General features: G+C 35.5%; 1 protein-coding gene across 11 annotated transcripts in view; it reads right to left on the bottom strand.

Moving 5' to 3' along the window:
- The window catches only part of NF1 (neurofibromin 1), a 260,084-nt gene that overhangs the window by 145,631 nt on the left and 93,882 nt on the right, over positions 1–20,571 (bottom strand). For all 11 annotated transcript variants that reach the window (XM_059908698.1, XM_059908697.1, XM_059908694.1 and 8 more), the window contains 2 exons: positions 11,699–11,833; positions 8,227–8,340 (listed from right to left, as the gene is read on the bottom strand). In XM_059908698.1, the coding sequence (XP_059764681.1) occupies positions 8,227–8,340; positions 11,699–11,833 (249 nt within the window). The remainder of the gene's footprint in view (positions 1–8,226; positions 8,341–11,698; positions 11,834–20,571) is intronic.

Raw genomic sequence — 20,571 nt, forward strand, 5'->3', positions numbered from 1 at the left:
CTGCAATTCGTTGTGAGAATCTTCAAGAATTATATAGGTTATACCTCTCATATCAAGGAAAAACAGCACAAATTAACATTCAATTTTGTTACTGTTGTGCAAAAATTTAGTACAATTTACTGACACTTTAAAGTGGCAAATTCTGTAACATTTTTGACAAAACATTTTTTTGAAATATTCAAAGAAAATGTGTTAGCCTTTTCTCTGCCTTAATATGAATGTTTTCCTTTTCATGTTCCTTTCCATTTTTAAATTTTCCACATATATTTTAACAAAACTGTAAACACAGTATACTCATTTGACATTTCATAAATATTTTTCCATATTGCTATGTGATCTGCATGGTTTAATGGATTTTTTTGAGTTTTTGAATTTTATTTTATTTTTTTATACAGCAAGTTCTTATTAGTTATCCATTTTATACATATTAGTGTATATATGTCAATCAGTTCACCAAACTGAAATATCATTCTCTTGTTATTGAATATTAACACATTCTCTTACTAGTGAATATTTAAAATTCTCCTAATGTTCTATTACAAATAAGAGCAATAAGCATATATGTGTGCAGCTTTTTCCTTTTAACTTACATTCACAGGATTAAAAAATTACAGGATTGGAATTATTTGGACAGAAAAATGGACATCTGTATAGCTCCTGCTAAATACTGTCAAATAGCCTTCCAAAAAGAATGTAAAGTATATACTGTTTTATAGAACCAACAGCAATGTACACAAGTACAAGCAATGAGTGTAACAATGAGTGCTGAAACACTTTTGGTAAAATAAAGCATGATAAATAATGAAGCAGCAAATCTTAAATATATAGTTCAATGAAATTTCACAAATGAATATACCTCATATAACCATTACCCAGATCAACATTATTAACACTCAGAAGCCTTTTTCACATTCCCTTCCGGTCATCAGCTCTTGACAAAGGTAGCCACTGTTCTGACTTCTATCACCATAGGTATTTTTGCCTGTTTCTGAACTTTATATAAATAAAGGGAATCATACGGCATGTTCTCTTTTGTGTTTGGCTGTTTTCACTCAATATTATGTCTGTGAGATTCAACCATGCTTTGTACTTAGTGGCAGCTTGTTCTTTTTGCATTGCTTTAATAAGTGGAATGATAATGTTGATACATTTGAGTTGTTTCCAGCGTTTTTGCCTACTACAAATTATGCTGCTATTAATATTTTTGTACGTGTCTTCTGGTAAACATACATATACATTTCTGTTGGATACATACCTAGGAGAAGAATTGCTAAGTCATATGTTTAGCTTTTGTAGATATATTACAAAACAATTTTTAATGATGGCTGTACTAATTTACTTTCTTACGAGCAGGATATGAGTAAAAACAAAGCACAGTTTGATCCTTGAACAATGAGGCTAGGGGTGCTGACCCCCCATGCAGTAAAAAATGCACATATAACTTTTGACTCTCTAAAAACTTAACTACTAATAGCCTACTGTTGACTGGAAGCCTTATTACCAATACCATAGTCGATTAACACAAATTTTGGATGTCATATATATTATATACTATATTCTTACAATAAAGCTAGTAAAAAGAAAATGTTGTTAAAAAATCATAAAGAAAAAACATCTATAGTACTGTACTGTATTTATCAATACTGTAAGTTTACGTCATGTTTACAAGATGAATCAGCTTTTTCTGTAACAATGATGGCATCTTCGATAGTGTAATCCTTCCAGACTTTCATGATGTTCTCTCTATTTGGATTCTCTTCCATAGCATTGACAATCCTTTTCACAGAGTACCGAGTGTAACGAGCCTTAAAGGTCCTTATGAACCTTTGACCTAGAGGCTGAATTAGAGACATATTTGGGGCAATCAGGCCACTTTGACACCTTCAGTGTTAAACTCATGGAGTTCCGGGTGGCCAGGGGCATAGTCCAGTATCAAAAGAACTTTAAAAGGTAGCCCCTTACTGGCAAGGTACTTCCTCATTTCAGTGACAAAGCATTGATGGAACTAATCCAGAAAAAGGGTTCTCACTGTGCAGGCTTTCTAGCTGTACAACCAAAAGAATAGCAACTGGTATCTATCTTTTCCTTTCAAGGCTTGGAAGTTAGAAGCTTTATAAATAAGGGCAGTTCTGATCATAAACCCAACTGCATTTGCACAAATCCTGGTGCTTGCTTCTCTTCCTTACATTTATTAAAATGTCCTTCGTGGCATTTTTTTCTAGAGTAGGGCACTTTCATCTGCATTATAAACCTGTTCAGGCTTACATTCCTTCTCCTCAATGATTTTCTTAATGGCGTCTGGGAACTCATCTGCTGCCTCTTGGTCAGAAGAAGCTGCTTCTCCTTTACCTTGACATTTTTAAAGCCAAACCTCTTTCTAAAATTATCAAATGATCCTTTGCTGGCATTAAATTCTCCAGCTTTTAGATCCTTCACTTTCCTTTTGCTTCAAATTGTCAGATAAAGACTTCACTTTTTCTCGAATCATACTGAAGTCAATAGGTATACCTTTCTTATAGCAATCCTGCACCCACATAAAAGCTGCCTTTTCAATACAAGATAAAAAGATATTGCACAAAAAGTGCAAGGTTTCATGCCACCTGGAGTATCTGCAGCAACAGCTTCATGAATTTCCATTCCCCCCTCCAACCAATAGTCCTTACGCTGGATTCATTTATCTTGAAATGGCAGACAACCGCAGCTGTCTACAATCTACAGCACATATCAAACAATTCAACTTCTTGTAATGTCATGACTTCTGCGTTCATCACTAGTGGCACTTCATATGGGTCACATGGTGTTATTCAAAGTATGTTACTGCACTAAAAATGATGAAAAATACACGAGAACCACAAGAGATCGCTTTTTACTGATACACAATTTACTGGAGAGATAAACTGCTCATGCAGAGACTATGAGCCTCACATAGCATTTTAAGTGGATACTCATGACACTTGAGCTCACCAAAATAGTAACAAAATGCAGTTATGAAATTATTACAGTAGTACAGTATGTACTACTTGATTTTATGCAGTTATGATTTAATACTGCATCTGTACATTTGTTTATATTTCTTTTGACTGTGAAAGATGCCATGTACAGTCTGTAAGTGTGTGTGTAAGTTTTGATAAATTTCAACTTTTTATAATAGATTTATAAATGATAATATATGGATAAACAAGGTCTTACTGTATAGCACAGGGAGCTACATTCAATATTCTGTGATTAAAACGTAACAGAAAAGAACATTAAAAAAAAGAATGTATATATATGTATAACTGAATCACCTTGCTGTACAGTAGAAATTAACACAACATTGTAAATCAACTATATTTCAATTAAAAAAAGTAAAAAAGTGTAAAATAAATAAATGACCCAAAAAATGATAATACAGACTGGTATCCATATATATTTTATGTCATGACATACCTTTTTCTTAATTTTTTTGATATTTCTAGGTTAGCAATTCATCGGCAAGTTTTTTCAAATGGTCGCAAATACTCAAAAGGTTTTCCAACATATTTTTTGAAAAAATCTGCGTACAACTGGACCTGCACAGTTCAAACCCATGTTGTTCAAGCGTCAACTGTATAGTCATTTGATCTTTCATAAACCTTTTTGTTATCTGCTATCTAGCTTAATTTCAATGTAGTCATAAAAAAAATTTTGGGTAATTTCAATCCTTCAAAATTTGTTGAGACTTGCATTATGCTCAAGATATACTAAATGTTCCACATGTACTTGAAAAGAAAATGCATTTATTGAATGCAGTGCTCTGTAAGTGTCAAATAGGTCAAATCTGATAACCATGTTGTTCAGATCTTCTACCCTATTTGTTTGCTTGCTTATTCTGTCAGATACTGAGAAAAGTATGCTCAAGTATCCCACTATAACTGTATTTGTCTACCTCTCCTTTTACTTTACATGTCTTTATATATTTAGAAATTTTATATTTTTGCTTTATATATTTTAAATCTTTGTTATTAGACTCATATAAAGTTTTATCTTCTGGATGGATTAGAACCCTCTGCAATAATGAGATGTCTCTCTTTATCATCCAACATAGGACCACCTAAATACATAAAGCAAATATTAACAGACATAAAGGGAGAAACTGACAGGAACATAATAATAGTAGGTGATTTTAACACACCATTTACATCAACGGACAGATCATCCAGACGGAAAACCAATAACGAAACACTGGCCTTAAACGACACATTAGTCGATATCAACTAACAGATATGTAGAAAACATTCCATCCAAAAGTGGCAGAATACACACTCTTTTCCAAGTGTACATGGAACATTCTCCAGGATAGATCACATGTTAGGCCACAAAACAAGTCTCAGTAAACTTAAGAAAACTGAAATCATATCAAGCATCTTTTCCAACCACAACACTATGAGACTAGACACCAACTACAAGAAACAAACTACAAAAAACACAAACATATGGAGGCTAAACAATATGCTACTAAACAACCAATGGGTTACTGAAGAAATCAAAGAGGAAACAAAGATACCTGCAGACAAATGAAAATGAAAACACGACGATCCACGAAAATCTATGAGATGCAGCAAAAGCAGTTCTAAGAGAGAAGATTACCTCAGTTCTAAGAGGAAGCCTAGCACAGGAAACAAGAAAAATCTGAAATAAGCAAGTTAAACTTACACCTAAAGGAACGAGAAAAAGAAGAACAAACAAAACCCAAAGTTAGTAGAAGAAAAATCATAAAGATCAGAGCAGAAGTAAGTGAAACAGAGACTAAAAAAGCAATAGAAAAGATCAATGAAACTAAGAGCAGTTCTTTGAAAAGATAAACAAAATTGATAAACCTTTAGCCAGCCTCATCAAGAAAAAACGGGAGAGGGCCTAAAAGAATAAAATCAGAAATGAAAAAGGAAAAGTTACAACTGATACCACAGAAATACAAATGATCATAAGAGATTACTATGAACAATTATATGCCAATAAAATGGACACCTGAGAAAAAAACAAATCCCTAGAAATGTAGTCTCCAAGACTAAATCAAGAAGATATAGAAAATATGAACAGACCAATTACCAGTAATGAAACTGAATCAAAATAAAAAAAATTCTCAACAAACAAAAGTTCAGGACCAGATGGCTTCACAGGTGAATTTTACCATTTAGTGAAGAGTTAACACCTATCCTTCTCAAACTATTGCAAAACATTGCACAGGAAGGAATGCTTCCTCACTCATTCTACGAGGTCACCATCACACCCTGATACCAAAATGAGACAAAGCTATGACAAAAAAGAAAATTACAGGCCAATATCATTGATGAACATAGATGTAAAAATTCTCAACCAAATATTAGCAAAATGAATTCAACAATACATTAAAAGATCACAGGGCTTCCCTGGTGGTGCAGTGGTTGAGAATCTGCCTGCCAATGCAGGGGACATGGGTTCGAGCCCTGGTCTGGGAAGATCCCACATGCTGCGGAGCGACTAGGCCCGTGAGCCACAATTGCTGAGCCCACATGTCTGGAGCCTGTGCTCCGCAAGAAGAGAGGCCACGATAGTGAGAGGCCCGTGCACCGCGATGAAGAGTGGCCCCTGCTCGCTGCAACTAGAGAAAGCCCTCGCACAGAAATGAAGACCCAACACAGCCATAAATAAATAATTAATAATAAAAAAAAAAAAAGATCACACACCATGATCAAGTGGGATTTATCCCAAGGATGCAAGGATTTTTTTTTATATCCACAAATCAATCAATGTAATACACCACATTAACAAAACTGAAGAATAAAAATCATATGATCATCTCAATAGATGCAGAAAAGGCTTTTGATAAAATTCAACATCCATTTATTATAATAACTCTCCGGAAAGTGGGCACAGAAGGAACATACCTCGACATAATAAAGGCCATATGCAACAAACCCACAGCTAACATCATACTCGATGGTGAAAAGCTGAAAGCATTTCCTTGTAAGATCAGGAACAAGACAAGGATGTCCACTCTTGCCACTTTTATATGACATAGTTTTGCAAATCCTAGCCACGGCAATCAGAGAAGAAAAAGAACTAAAAGAAATCCAAATTGCAAAGGAAGAAGTAAAACTGTCACTGTTTGCAGATGACGTGACGCTATACATAGAAAATCCTAAAGACACTACCAAAAAACTATTAGAGCTCATCAATGAATTCAGTAAAGTTGCAGGATGCAAAATTAATATACAGAAATCTGTTGCATGTCTATACACTAAATACGAACTACCAGAATGAGAAATTAAGGAAACAATTCCCATTTACCATCGCATCAAAAAAATAAAATAAAATAAAATACCCTGGAATAAACCTACTTAAGGAGGCAAAAGACCTATACTCTGAAAACTATAAGACACTGATCAAAGAAACTGAAGACAACACACAGATGGAAAGATACACCGTGTTCTTGGATTGGAAGAATCAATACTGTTAAAATGACCATACTGGCCTTCCCTGGTGGCGCAGTGGTTAAGAATCCACCTGCCAATGCAGGGGACATGGGTTCGAGCCCTGGTCCGGGAAGATCCTACATGCCGCGGAGCAACTAAGCCCGTGCACCACAACTACTGAGCCTGCGCTCTAGAGCCCGTGAGCCACAACTACTGAGCCCATGTGCCACAACTACCGAAGCCTGTGTGGCTAGAGCCCGTGCTCCGCAACAAGAAAAGCCACCACAGTGAGAAGCCCGGGCACCGCAATGAAGAGTAGCCCCAGCTCGCCGCAACTAGAGAAAAGCTCGTGCGCAGCAACGAAGACCCAATGCAGCCAAAAATAAGTTAATTAATTAATTTAAAAAAAAAACAATGGAAGAAAATAAGTGGTGCTGGGGAAACTGGACAGCTACATGTCAAAGAATGAAATTAGAACATTCTCTAACACCATATACAACAATAAACTCAAAATGGATTAAAGACTTAAATATATAAGGCCAGAAACCATAAATCTTCTAGAGGAAAACATAAGCAGAACACTCTTTGATATAAATGGTAGCAGTATTTTTTTAGATCTGTCTCCTAAAGCAAAGGAAATAAAAGCAAAAATAAACAAATGGGACCTAATTAAACTTAAAAGCTTTTGCACAACAAAGGAAACCATTGACAAAATGCAAAAACAGCCTACTGAATGGGAGAAAATATTTGCAAACTATATGACTGATAAGAGATTAATATTCAACATATATAAACAGCTCATACAACTCAACATCAAAAAAACAAACAACCCGATTTTAAAAATGGGCAAAAGAACTGAATACACATTTTTCCAAAGAAACATACAGATGGCCAACAGGCATATGAAAAGATACTCAATATCAGTAATCATCAGGGAAATGCAAATCAAAACCACAATGAGATATCACCTCACATCTGTCAGAATGAACCAAAAGAACACAAATAACAAATGTTGATGAGGATATGGAGAAAAGGGATCCCTTGTACATTGTTGGTGGGGATGTAAACTCGTGCAGCCACTGTGGAAAACAGTTTTTTTCTCAAAAAATTAAAAATAGAACTACCATATGACCAGCAATTCCACTCCTGGGTACATATCGGAAAGAAAAAAAATACTAATTAGAAAAGATACATACACCCCAATGTTTATAGTAGCATAACTTACAACTGCCAAGATATGGAAACAACCTAAGTGTCCATTCATCCAACAGATGAATAGATAAAGAAGATGTGGTAATGAATACATATACATACAACAGAATACTACTCAGCCATAAAAAGGAAAGAAATTTTGCCATTTGCAGCAACATGGATGGACTTAGCAGGCATTATGCTAAGTGAAATAAGTCAGACAGAGAAAGACAAATACTTTATGATATCACTTATATGTGGAATCTAAAAAATCCAACAAACTAGTCAATATAACAAAAAAGAAGCAGACTCACAGATACAGAGCCCAAACTAGTGGTTACCAATGGGAGGGAGTTTGGGGGGCAGGCAATACAGGGGCTGGGGAGTGGAAGGTACAAACTATTGGGTGTAAGATAGGCTCAAGAATGTATTGCACAACATGGGGAATATAGGTAATATTTTGTAGTAACTGTAAATGGAAAGTAACCTTTAAAAATTGGATAAAAAATTTTTTTAAATAAAATAAAAATTAAAGAAAAAATTTAAAAGGAATAGATTAAAAAAAGGAATGTACGTAGTTACAACTTTACCTTCAAGAGCCTAGAGTTCATTTTCCCCTTACCTCCATTGCTTCCTGAGCAATCTCTGGCATGTGTGACTGAGGAACCAGTTGGACGAGCCCTGTAATTAATTCTGCAGTACTGCCTTGAGTTTCAGGCCCCTGTTTTCTTGGATTCTGCAAAGAAAAAAGCAAATTTCAATTTAAAAAAAAAAAAAATCGCTGGACACAGGTTGAAGGGTGGAGGGAATGGAGGCTGACTGCTAATGGGTTCTAGGTTTATTTTTGAGGTGATGAAAATGTTCTAGATGTTCTAGACCTAGATAGTGGTGATGGCTACACAACCTTGTAAATATACCAAAACCAGTGAATTGTACACTTTAAACAGGTAAAAACTTCATGGTATGTGAATTTTACCTCAAAAATAATAATAATTGTGGGATTAAAAAAAAAAATCAAAACTGCTTTTGTTAAGAATTCTCTTAATCTACATCTATACTTGTTCATTAATGTGAATAATATCCAGAGAAAATCCTAATTAAAAGAAAACAAAAACTAGGTATTAGCTTTTTAGTTAAGAAATTACATCAATAATGGAAGTAAATAATTTTTTTTCAGCAACACTACATTGGCTAAATAATATACCTCTGATTTGGAACTTCTGGTTTGGGATCTTAAAATTGTTGTGATGAAAGGCAAAGAATGTGCATGCTTGATGAGGACTACACGATTATCCTGTGTAGCCCTCTTTTCCAGTACAAGGACCTACCCAAATCCACACAGGGCTAGAATCCACACCTCCAGATACCCATACTTCAGGCTTTTTCATTGTGGAAAGACATTGTATACAAAACAAAGCGGTATATAAATGTGAGTGTCTACCTACTTAAAGAGACTAAAATGCTTCCTGTAACTTGGAAGAATCTATTTACACTTCAAGCATATATGGTTCATTTAAGTGAGGCCAATACAATTAGTGCCCGTATTTTATTTTGTTAACTACACACTCTTTCCCATTACAACAATTAAGGTAAGCCCTTACCCCAGTGTATCTATAATTCAAAAACTGTTTGCCTATTTTTCTGACATTTGTATTCATTCATTAATAACCCAATAACATTTACTGAACACCAAAGACACAACAAGTAAAAAAGACATGTTTCCTACCCTCTTGGAACATGTAGTCTGGTGGGAAAGACAAACATCAATAAAATAATTAGATCAACAAGTTTAAATTGCAAATGAGAAAGAACCATGACGTTACATGCTGCTATGAGCACCTGTAACAGGGAAATGTGGTATAGGCAGGGATGCTTCCTTAGGGCAGTGATAACAGCTCAGAATTAGGAATTACTATGTCAAGAGGATAGGGAAGCATTCTGTAGGCAGAGGAACTGCAAGTGCATGGATAAGCATGAAGGAATGTAGTAAGAGGGAGTGAAAGGCCGTCATGACTAGAGTAAAGAAGACAAATATAATGCTAGATGTTGCAGAGATGGTAGGTGGGAGTCAAACGCTGCAAAACCATGTAGGTCTATTTGGAGTTTGCTTTATTCCCAAAGCAACCTCAACTAAAAGGTTTTAAGCTGGGCAGGAAGCATAAGATTTGTTTTTTGAAGATATCACTGTAACTTCAGTGCAGAGAAATGATTAAAAGCAACAGATGATGCAAGCTGAGCAATTAGGAGGCTTGAAAAATTGAGAGTAGTATGAATTAGGATAGAGAGGTAGAGATAGAAGACAATAAAATCACATTACTTTAAAAAACCATGACTGAAATCACTTAATAGTTATTCCTATATTTATCCTATTTACTAAGATTTAGATTTTTATAGGTAAAATATAAAATAATCAAATATTTACAATGAATCTTTCACAATTTTAACTTACCTTTGATTACTCTGAGAAAAGTTGTTTAACCACTAGATGGCAGCAAAGAAAATAATTTCTATTTTAAATGCTCCTTTTCTGCTTGCTAAATTTTAAACGTGGAAAACAGCACTTTTTGCTTAAATTCTTGTTCCTTGACAATAAAATATTTAACACAAAAGGCACTGGTGACTTTGATGTATTCTCTGATTCTGAATTATAGCTATGCAAACAGAGTGGTGCTAATATATGACATGCATGATGAAACAACACCACAAGTAACCTGGGCTACATAACAAAGAAATGAGGGGAAAAAGTTATTTCATTCCGTTTATAAAGTCTTAATGATAGATTTTAGGACTTTTTCCACACCAAAGTTCTAACAATTTATTCTATTAGACTCCCAAATTTGGATGGGCTTTTCAAAGAGCTCAAAACAACATAGGCCTTTTTTTGGGGGGGGGGGGGGGGTCACTAATACTTTTGGGAATTCTCTCTCTCATCTCTTTTCTCTCCAGAAAAAATATTTACATAAATACTTTTTTTAATTCAAAGGACTCAAAGAACTCTTGAAACTATGGACATCAAGTTATGAACTCCTATAGTATAGTAATTTGAAAAATATACCATCAAAATTAAAAGTACCCTTAGCACTTAAAAAGCCTGTTGCTGAACAAACCAATAGGAAATTTTTCTGGATGTTGCGCTCCAAGGACTGAAGAAATTCCACAGGAGTTAAATATGTTATCCTATGAGCTTCATGATATATTTCTGTTATGTTTGGGGCATTAATAATATTAGTGTTAATGTTAACTGTATTTTATTAATAGTAATAATACGTAACATTTATTTAGTGCTCATTATGCATTTATTTTGCATTGTTCCTAAAAGCATGACATGTACTATCTCAGTCTGCTTAACAAGCTAAGGTAGGAACTATTATTATCATCACAATATTTCAGATAAGAAAACTAGACAGAGAGGTTAAGTCACCCAAATCACATAGCTAATATGTCTCCAAAACCCATATTTTTCATCCTTTCATATAACTGTCACTCATTTTCACTTGTTAGTTCCTAATTATCTTGTGTACTATACAGTGATGCTTTCAGGAATCTAATACCATCTGAGGCTGTTAAGAGCAGAGTTACCACAATAACTGAGTGCTAACCATACCCATTTTTAACTCCTTTTCCTCCCAATACAGTATTCACAGGCAAAGCCAGTGATATTAAAAGGCTGATGACAGGAAGAAAGGGGGATGGAAAAACTCAATTTTTTGGCAATAGCAATTGGAGACTTAAAAAACCAACTGTGTAGATATAGGAAGCACTCAATTTATGGTTGCTTCATTACATCTAAACCCCATCCCAGGATTATGCCCTGAATAATATATAATCTGGTAGCCGGGTATGGACAGAAGATCTCACCAAAGTATGTTAGTTTAATGATAAGAAAAATTAAGACAAAAGGTTAAGAAATCTGATCTAATTATATTAGTATTCTCTGTAAGTTCGTTTTCTTAGGGATCTCTTAGGTTTCATGTATGATCAGGAAGGTCAGTAGGTATTCTTGAGCTAACAATCACCTTCAAGGTTTTGGCTTTTCAGCTAAACCAAACTAAGTTAGTATGATAATTTCAAGGCATTTTATAAAAAATACTTACACAAAGCAAGAGCTTTGGATCTGCATGAATTAGTTTCACCATGGACAAGAGAAGATACTTATAGCTTCTTGTCTCCAGGTCTGTAGGTTTTTCTTTAAATTTAAGGCTTGTTACTTTTTCTTTAAATGTAAGACTCTAAAAATAAAAACATGACATTCACCTTGTAAGAATCAGACATCAGAATCAGGATAATAGCTATTCAACTTTTTCAAGTAAATCTATTTTTAAAAAGCTTCGAAAAATAAAGGGACATATTTTACACCACCAAATGTGTAGTATTAGTAGAAACATTCAATAGAAAGTATAAGATTAATATAAGTAAGCTTGAAAAGCAAATAAAAATTATTTTTGCAACATTTATATTATTCTTATATAATAAAGTTTAAGTGAAAATCTGCTAAGATACTAAAAGTTTTAATATAAGGTTGACTCCTATGCTAAAAACAATTTTCCAAATGTGAAAATATTAGAGATAAAATATTTATTCTATAGCTCTCACAGATATATACAGTGAGCAACTCATTTAACAAAACATCTCATACAGGTATACACAAATATTTCATAGAATCAATGACGTTATCAACTGTAAGATGCATCATCATTTTATGTACCACAAGGAATGAAAACTCACTGTCAACTGTAAGACATCATACAAATAAGATGAACCCCAATTTCAGAAATGTTAAATAGGTACTTCTTAGAATTGATGAAATATGCTATACAGGCAATCTCTGTATTTAACAGTTTAACTGTAAGATTTTCTTTTTCCTATTTAATTGTATTCCATCTCTCTCAAGTTACAGAATGCATGTATTTTGCCTGAAGAACACCGATAAAACAGAGAAAGAATTCTTTGAGAAAAATTAAATCATGGAAAATGTGTTTCAATTACAGAGATACTATGGTAGATGCTGTGTTAATACCATAATTATGGATGTTATTCAACCGGAAATCCAACAATTATACTCTGGATCCAATACCACCTTTCTATCTATTCTTACAAAACATTTCCCCTTTTCCTTTAAAAGGAAACAAAAATGTATGCTTTTGACATGTATGTTTTTATATGCAAATACACAGATAGGAGAATATCCAGCATCTATGGACTCATAATAAAAATGTCCTTGTTGGGCTTCCCTGGTGGCACAGTGGTTGGGAGTCTGCCTGCCAGTGCGGGGGACACGGGTTCGAGCCCTGGTCTGGGAGGATCCCATGTGCCGTGGAGTAGCTAGGCCCGTGAGCCACAATTACTGAGCCTGCGCGTCTGGAGCCTGTGCTCCACAACAAGAGAGGCCACGATAGTGAGAGGCCCGCGCACCGCTATGAAGAGTGGCCCCCACTTGCCGCAACTAGAGAAAGCCCTCGCACAGAAACGAAGACCCAACACAAGCCATAAATAAATAAAAAATAAATAAATAAAATTTTTTTAAAAAGTCCTTGTAAAAGGCTGAACTTCAAAGGTAAAAAGTAGAGATGCATATCTATAACATACAGCAATTACTGTCAATGTTTACGTGTGAGAAATGCATTTGTTATTATGCCCAAGAACACTGAAGGTTTTTGTCCTCAGTGTGGAAGAAAAACTATCTAATGTACTACAGGAATGTCACTACAGAAAATAAATAGCAAAACTTAAAAATACAAGTTGCTTTTATATTTATAATCGCACAACAAACATCTTACCAAATACATTTAATAAATTCTGTTTTTACTGTTTGCTCCCATTAAACTTCTTTTCATTCTAAGTCGAAGTAACACCGTAGATCAAGGTAAAACTTTCATCATTAAACAAATTTATTTATTAAAGTGTCACTAAGTGTAACTGTTCTTCCATGATGTAGCCATTGCACAGGAAAACGGAGCAGAGAACAATTAGCAGATATAAAAATTATCTATTTATTAACCATTTCCAAAAAGTAAATAATAGTTTGATTATATCATATCAATCTCAGATAGCAGCATACAAATTTTGTTCCAGCATGGCTGCCTAATACAAAATGTAAAACTTGAAAAATTCTACACCACTCACAATTATTAACTTGAAATAGACTAAAGACTTAAATGTAAGACTGGAAACCATAAAACTTCCAGAAGAAAACAGAAAAAAAAAACCTCCTTGACATGAGTCTTGGCAATGATTTTTTTGTATATGACACCTAAAGCACAAACAACAAAATAACAAGTGGGGTGTTGTTTTTCAAACTAAAGAGCTTCTGCACAGGAGAAGAAATGATTAACAAAATGAAAAGACAACCTAGGGAATGGAAAAAAATTTGCAAATCATAAATTGATAAGTGGTTAATATCCAAGATACGTAAAGAATTCATGTATCTCAACAGCAAAAACCAAATAATGCAATTTTAAAAGAGGCAAAGGACACAAATAAACATTTTTCCAAAGAAGACATACAAACAGCCAACAGACACATGAAAAGGTACTCAAATCACTAACCATCAGGGAAATGAAAATAAAGCCACAATGAGCTATCACCTCACACCTGTGACATGACTATCATCAAAAAGACAAAAGATAACAAATGCTGGTGAAGATGTGGAGAAAAGGGAACCCTTGTGCACTACTGGTGGGATTTAACTGGTACAGCCACTAGGGAAAGCAGTACGGTGGTTCCTCAAAAAATTAAAAATAGAATTACCATAAGATCCAGCAATTCTACTTTTGGGTATTTGTCTAAAGAAAATGAAAACACTATGTCAAAGATATATCTGCATCCCTATGTTCACTGCAGCATTACTTATAACAGCCAAGACATGGAAACAAGTGTCATGAAACTGTGGTACACACACACACACACACACACATAATGGACTATTATTCAACCATAAAAAAGAAGGAAATCCTGCCATTTGGACAACATGAGTGGACCTGGAGGGCATTATGCTAAGTGAAATGAGTCAGACAGAGAAAGACAAATACTGTATGATCTCACTTATATGTGGTATCTTAAAAACAAAACAAAACAGAAAACAAACTCATAGAAAAAGAGCTCAGATTTCTGGTTACCAGACACAGGGAGTAGAGGTTGGGAGAACTGGATGAAAATGGTCAAAAGGTACAAACTTTCAGTTATAAGGTAAATAAGTACTGGGGATGTACAACATGATGACTATAGTTAACACTGCTGTATGGAAAGTTGTTAAGAAAGTAGCTCCTGAGTTTCCATCACAAGGAAAAAACCTTTTTTTCTTTTTTTTTCGTATGTATATGAAATGATGGATGTTAACTAAACATACTGTGGTAATCATTTCACAGTATATGAAACTTAAGTTATTATGCAGTACATCTTAAACTGATATAGTGCTGTGGGTCAATTATATCTCAATAAAACCGGGGAAAAACTCATAGAGTGCTGTGGGTCAATTATAGCTCAATAAAACTGGGGGAAAAGACTTGAAAAATTTAAATAAATTTTTCAATTCAAATACCTTTTAATTAGTGACCATTAGTGGGTTACATTAAGTAAGAAATAACATGCTAAAGAAGAAAGATATTTCTTGGCTAGAAATGTAAGAAAAATAAACCACCCATTAGTTTATTAATTAATCTTCCACATTGCAAATAATAGTAGGAATCCAACCTGGTATATACACATTGGCCAAAGAGGAGAGGCAGTCACGCCCAGGAAAAAATTCATGAATCAGAGTACTCAGGTGTTTACAAAGGGCCAAAACCATCTGTTAAGTTAATTAAGGCCATGACTGAATTATAGGCATGTAAGAAGCATGTGCTGAGCCAGGATCCCCTTTAAGAAGGAAAATTTTCATGCAGAATTTACACATATTATTAACAGGCTATCTTATTTTTAAAACATAAATGATTAGTGCTGAGATAAATATCTCAAATTTTAAAAAATACTACAAAAGTACAAAATGGAGAAGCTATGGCTCAATGTTCATATGAAAAAGGCTAAAGAGTTTAAATGATTAAAAGCTTAATCTAAAATAATGCAATCTTTGACTGTATTAGTAGAAACATCATATGCAGACACAGCAGGTTAACAGTTTTCATCAATTATTATACCACATCTAGAACACTAAACTCAGAGCTTAATATATCATTTTCATTGAAAAAAAGCAATGAAGATTCTTTCCAGAAGAGAAGCATATCAGATGGAGGAGGGTTTTGAAAGCAGGTCAAGTAAGAAATTCAACAAATATGTACTAGATGCCTATGACATGCCAGATACTGTTCTAGGGACCAGGAACTGGGTGCTGGACAAGCCAGACAAGGCTCCTGCTTTTATCAAGCTAAAACAAGGGTAGGGGAAGACAGCTGAAGAACTGGAAAGACACTGGACTGAATGTTGACTATTTACTAACCATGTGATGACATGTCATTCATTTAATAGTACTTGTGCCTCAGTTTCCTTAGCTGTAAAAACAGAGGAAACAAAGCGCATACCTACACACACTTTTGAAGAACCCTTAGCAGTACAGTATAACTTTATTCAAATATCTGCAGTGCTGTCTTTGTGTGCGTGTGTGTGTGTATGGATCTTGTTTTCTTTATTTGATCTCCTGTGCCACTTCTTTTTTTTTTTTTAATTGGAGTATAGTTGCTTTATAATACTGTGTTAGTTTATACTGTACAGCAAAGTGAATCAGCTATACATATACATATATCCCCTCTTTTTTGGAGTTCCTTCTCATTTAGGTCACCACAGAGCACTGAGTAGAGTTCCCTGTGCTATACAGTAGGTTCTCATTAGTTATCTATTTTATACATAGTATCGATAGTGTATATATGTCAATCCCAACCTCCCAATTAATCCCACCCCCCCTGCAGTGCTGTCTTATGGAAGAATCAGAAGGGTTCTATAGAGCTCCAGAAAGAGAGAGAGGATCATGATAGCTGGGAGTGATAGGGACATGAGTTGATCTTGGTTGGAGAAAAATTTTTAAATACTTGGCTCTTTACAGAAAGAAATTTATCCATATCCAAAATACAGAGTAGTTGTAAAGCCTAGAAACACATATTATTTTAACTTGACACAATGAACTCCTTGATTACTTCTGCAGCAAACTGAAAGCTAAGGTTTATCAGAGCCACAAATTATCTGAGGCAATGCAAATAAGGACAACCCACTGAACATATCATGTCATACAGTGGTTCTCAACTGGGGGCAATTTTGTTCCCCAGGGAATATCTGAAAAATGTCTATAGACATTTTTGTTTTTCATGACTGGCTGGGGGGTAAGAGATGCTACTGGTGTCTAGTCGGTAGATGCTAAAGATGCTGTTAAACATCCCACAATGCACAGGACAGTCCCCTACAACAAAGAATTAACCATGCCAAAATGTCAGTAGTGCCAAAGTTGGGAAACCCTGATGTAAAGTATCTCTAAACCATTCATTATGTATATTTGACTGTTTCCAGACTTTATGGGCACTGTAGTTGGCTCTTCATTAGAAGTTTTCAAGCAAAACCTACAAGACTGGCATCTCTGTGTCTGTTTAGCTCATCATGCTTCCCTGGCATTAACAATGTGTTTGGCAGCTAGTGCAAATTCCATACTTCCTATATTTGTTGTCAGACTGTTCACTCACCAGGCTTAAGAGGGGTAAGATTCACCTTAAGGATCATCCAAATTGAAGCATTTTCTTATCCTAAAAAATTATTTCATAGTAGATTTGATAATTATTTTCCCTGATAAGAGTATCAGCCAGAGCTTGGATGGGAGGGGAGTTTGGGGGAGAATGGATACATGTATATGTATGGCTGAGTTGCTTTGTTGTACACCTGAAACTATCACAACATTGTCAATCAGCTATACTCCCATATAAAATAAAAAGTTAAAAAAAAAAAAAAAAGAGTATCAGCCAGGAAGCTGTCCCGTGGCCATTATGTACAAATACACATACATATAAAATTTCACAGACTTCCCTGGTGGCACAGTGGTTAAGAATCCACCTGCTGGGCTTCCCTGGTGGCACAGTGGTTAAGAATCTGCCTGCCAATGCAGGGGACATAGGTTCGAGCCCTGGCCCGGGAAGATCCCACATGCTGTGGAGCAACTAAGCCCATGCACCACAACTACTGAGCCTGAGTTCTAGAGCCCGCAAACCACAACTACTGAGCCCACATGCCACAACTACTGAAGCCTGTGCGCCTAGAGCCCAGGCTGTGCAACAAGAGAAGCCACTGCAATGAGAAGCACACCCACTGCAACGAAGAGTAGCCCCCGCTCACCGCAACTAGAGAAAGGCTGCGCACAGCAACGAAGACCCAACATAGCCAAAAATAAATAAATAAATAAATAAATTTTAAAAAAAAAGAATCCGCCTGTCAATGCAGGGGACACGGGTTCAATCCCTGGTCCAGGAAGATCTCACATGCCGCGGAGCAACTAAGCCCACGAGCCACAACTACTGAGCCCACACGCCTAGAGCCCGTGCTCCACAACAGGAGAAGCCACCGCAAAGAGAAGCCCGCACACCACAACGAAGAGTAGCTCCCACTCGCCACAACTAGAGAAAGCCTGTGCGCAGCAATGAAGACCCAATGCAGCCATAAATAAATAGATTTATTAAAACAAAAAATGCCTTAAAAAAAATTTCACACACATGTATACATATAAATACACGGATATAAACAGCTTAAGAAAGATTTTTGAAAACTATATATATACTGATACTTTCAGAGAATAATTAGAAATAAAAACTAAATTCTTATCACAGGTGTCCTGGGACCAAAGTAAGTCTAGTTATGGCTTTTATGAAATACTTATCATAAATAGTGTGTATAGTATGTAGCTCCTAGAATCAGCTAATAACTAGGGCTAAGAAGTAAAATAACTTCTAAATGCAGGGAACATTTTCAGACTACCAATAAAGTTTTGTTTTTGTTCAAAAAAATAATTTAGCTTCATTTTCTTTCATTTTTCTTACAGACAGCGGGTAAACTAGATACTGAAGTCAAATTGGAAATGAATATCAACTTTCCACCAATTCCTGTTACTGGTGGCCATTAATTTTCTACTGAAAGAGGCAGAAAACTTAAAACAAAAGTCAAAGCTCTGGGACTTCCCTGGTGGCGCAGTGGTTAAGAATCCACCTGCCAATGCAGGGGACACGGGTTCGAGCCCTGGTACGGGAAGATCCCACATGCCACAGAGCAACTAAGCCCATGCACCACAACTACTCTGAGTCTGCACTCTAGAGCCTGCAAGCCACAACTACTGAGCCCACAAGCCACAACTACTGAGCCCACCTGCCACAACTACTGAAGCCCGCGCACCTAGAGCCCATACTCCACAACAAGAGAAGCCACCGCAATGAGAAGCCCGCGCACCGCAACAAAGAGTAGTCCCCGCTCTCCACAACTAGAGAAAGCCCGTGCGCAGCAACGAAGACCCAACACAGCCAATCAATCAATCAATAAATAAAATAAAATAAAATAAAATAAAATAAAAAAGTTAAAGTTCTAACTTCCCAGAGGATATTTGGAATGAATAAATAGGTCAATAAATAATTTTTAAACAGTTTAAGTCATTTTCTAAAACTTTTTAAAAATGAATGTCAAGTTAATAACATTTAAGTAGCTATTATTTATGTTTATCTCCAATTAATTTATACTTGGATTGAAATTTTCATTTTTTTAAAAAATTAAGTACTTGGCATTACAAAAACTAAAGATAACTTTGCATTTTATTTACTAAAACATGACTGCCATGCTCTTTTGGCTATAATTTTTGGGGGTAAATAATCCCAAAATATATGGTGTAGCAAACTTCTGTATTTGAACATCAAAGATAAACAATCCTCAGAAACAATGGCTGATAACTGGATCAGAATGAACTAGAACTGTATAAAACCAAAATATTTTACTGACTGAGGGAACTTGGAAAAAGAGATGTATGCCAGGAAGAAAGCTGTTTAAATTATCTTTTAAGTGTGAAGTGGCTAATTTACTATTAAAACCAATAGGTGACAACATGCCACATTTTCATGTAAAATGACAAGATATGACTATAATGGTAACTATACACAGAAAAGTCAAAGAAACCAAGGACTTTTCTGAGGTAGTTACAATGGTCATACATACAGCCACAGAAGCCCACTGCCATGCAAAACAGTGACTGGTTGGCATCTGATCATGTGAGCGACAGCAGCCAAAAAGAATAGAAAATAAGAAGCAGGGCTTCCCTGGTGGTGCAGTGGTTGAGAATCTGCCTGCCAATGCAGGGGACATGGGTTCGAGCCCTGGTCTGGGAAGATCCCACATGCCGCGCAGCAACTGGGCCCGTGAGCCACAACTACTGAGCCTGCACGTCTGGAGCCTGTTCGCAACAACAGAGGCCGCAATAGTGAGAGGCCCGCGCACCGCGATGAAGAGTGGTCCCCGCTCGCCACAACTAGAGAAAGCCCTCGCACAGAAACGAAGACCCAACACAGCAAAAATAAATAAATAAATAAATTGATAAAGTTCCTACCAAAATTCTTAAAAAAAAAAAAAAAAGAAAGAAAATAAGAAGAAGACAAAGCACTACCAATCAATGTCAAGAGTTGCCATGTATAATACTCCTGCTATACATGAATACCAAGAAATGACTTCTACCATCTTCTAATTGTCTTTTTAAATTGGTTCTATATGAGTTTCCAAATTAAGAGTATTAATCTGTGAGAATGCTTATTTGAAAATATCTACTTTTATTAAGTTTAAACAGAGTCAAACTTTAATATCAAAGTGCCTATCATTTTAAATGTTCAAAGCATGTTTAATTAAATATGAAATATTATTTTGAATATAAACTTTAAATTTTATTTGTAATTTCCTGTGTGTAATATTCAGCATCCAATGGGCAAAACTGTGCATTAGTAGGAACATTCACTCTAACCCAGGAGTCAGCTTCCCT

Source organism: Balaenoptera ricei, chromosome 20 (assembly GCF_028023285.1).
Source record: "Balaenoptera ricei isolate mBalRic1 chromosome 20, mBalRic1.hap2, whole genome shotgun sequence".
Lineage (NCBI taxonomy): Eukaryota > Metazoa > Chordata > Mammalia > Artiodactyla > Balaenopteridae > Balaenoptera > Balaenoptera ricei.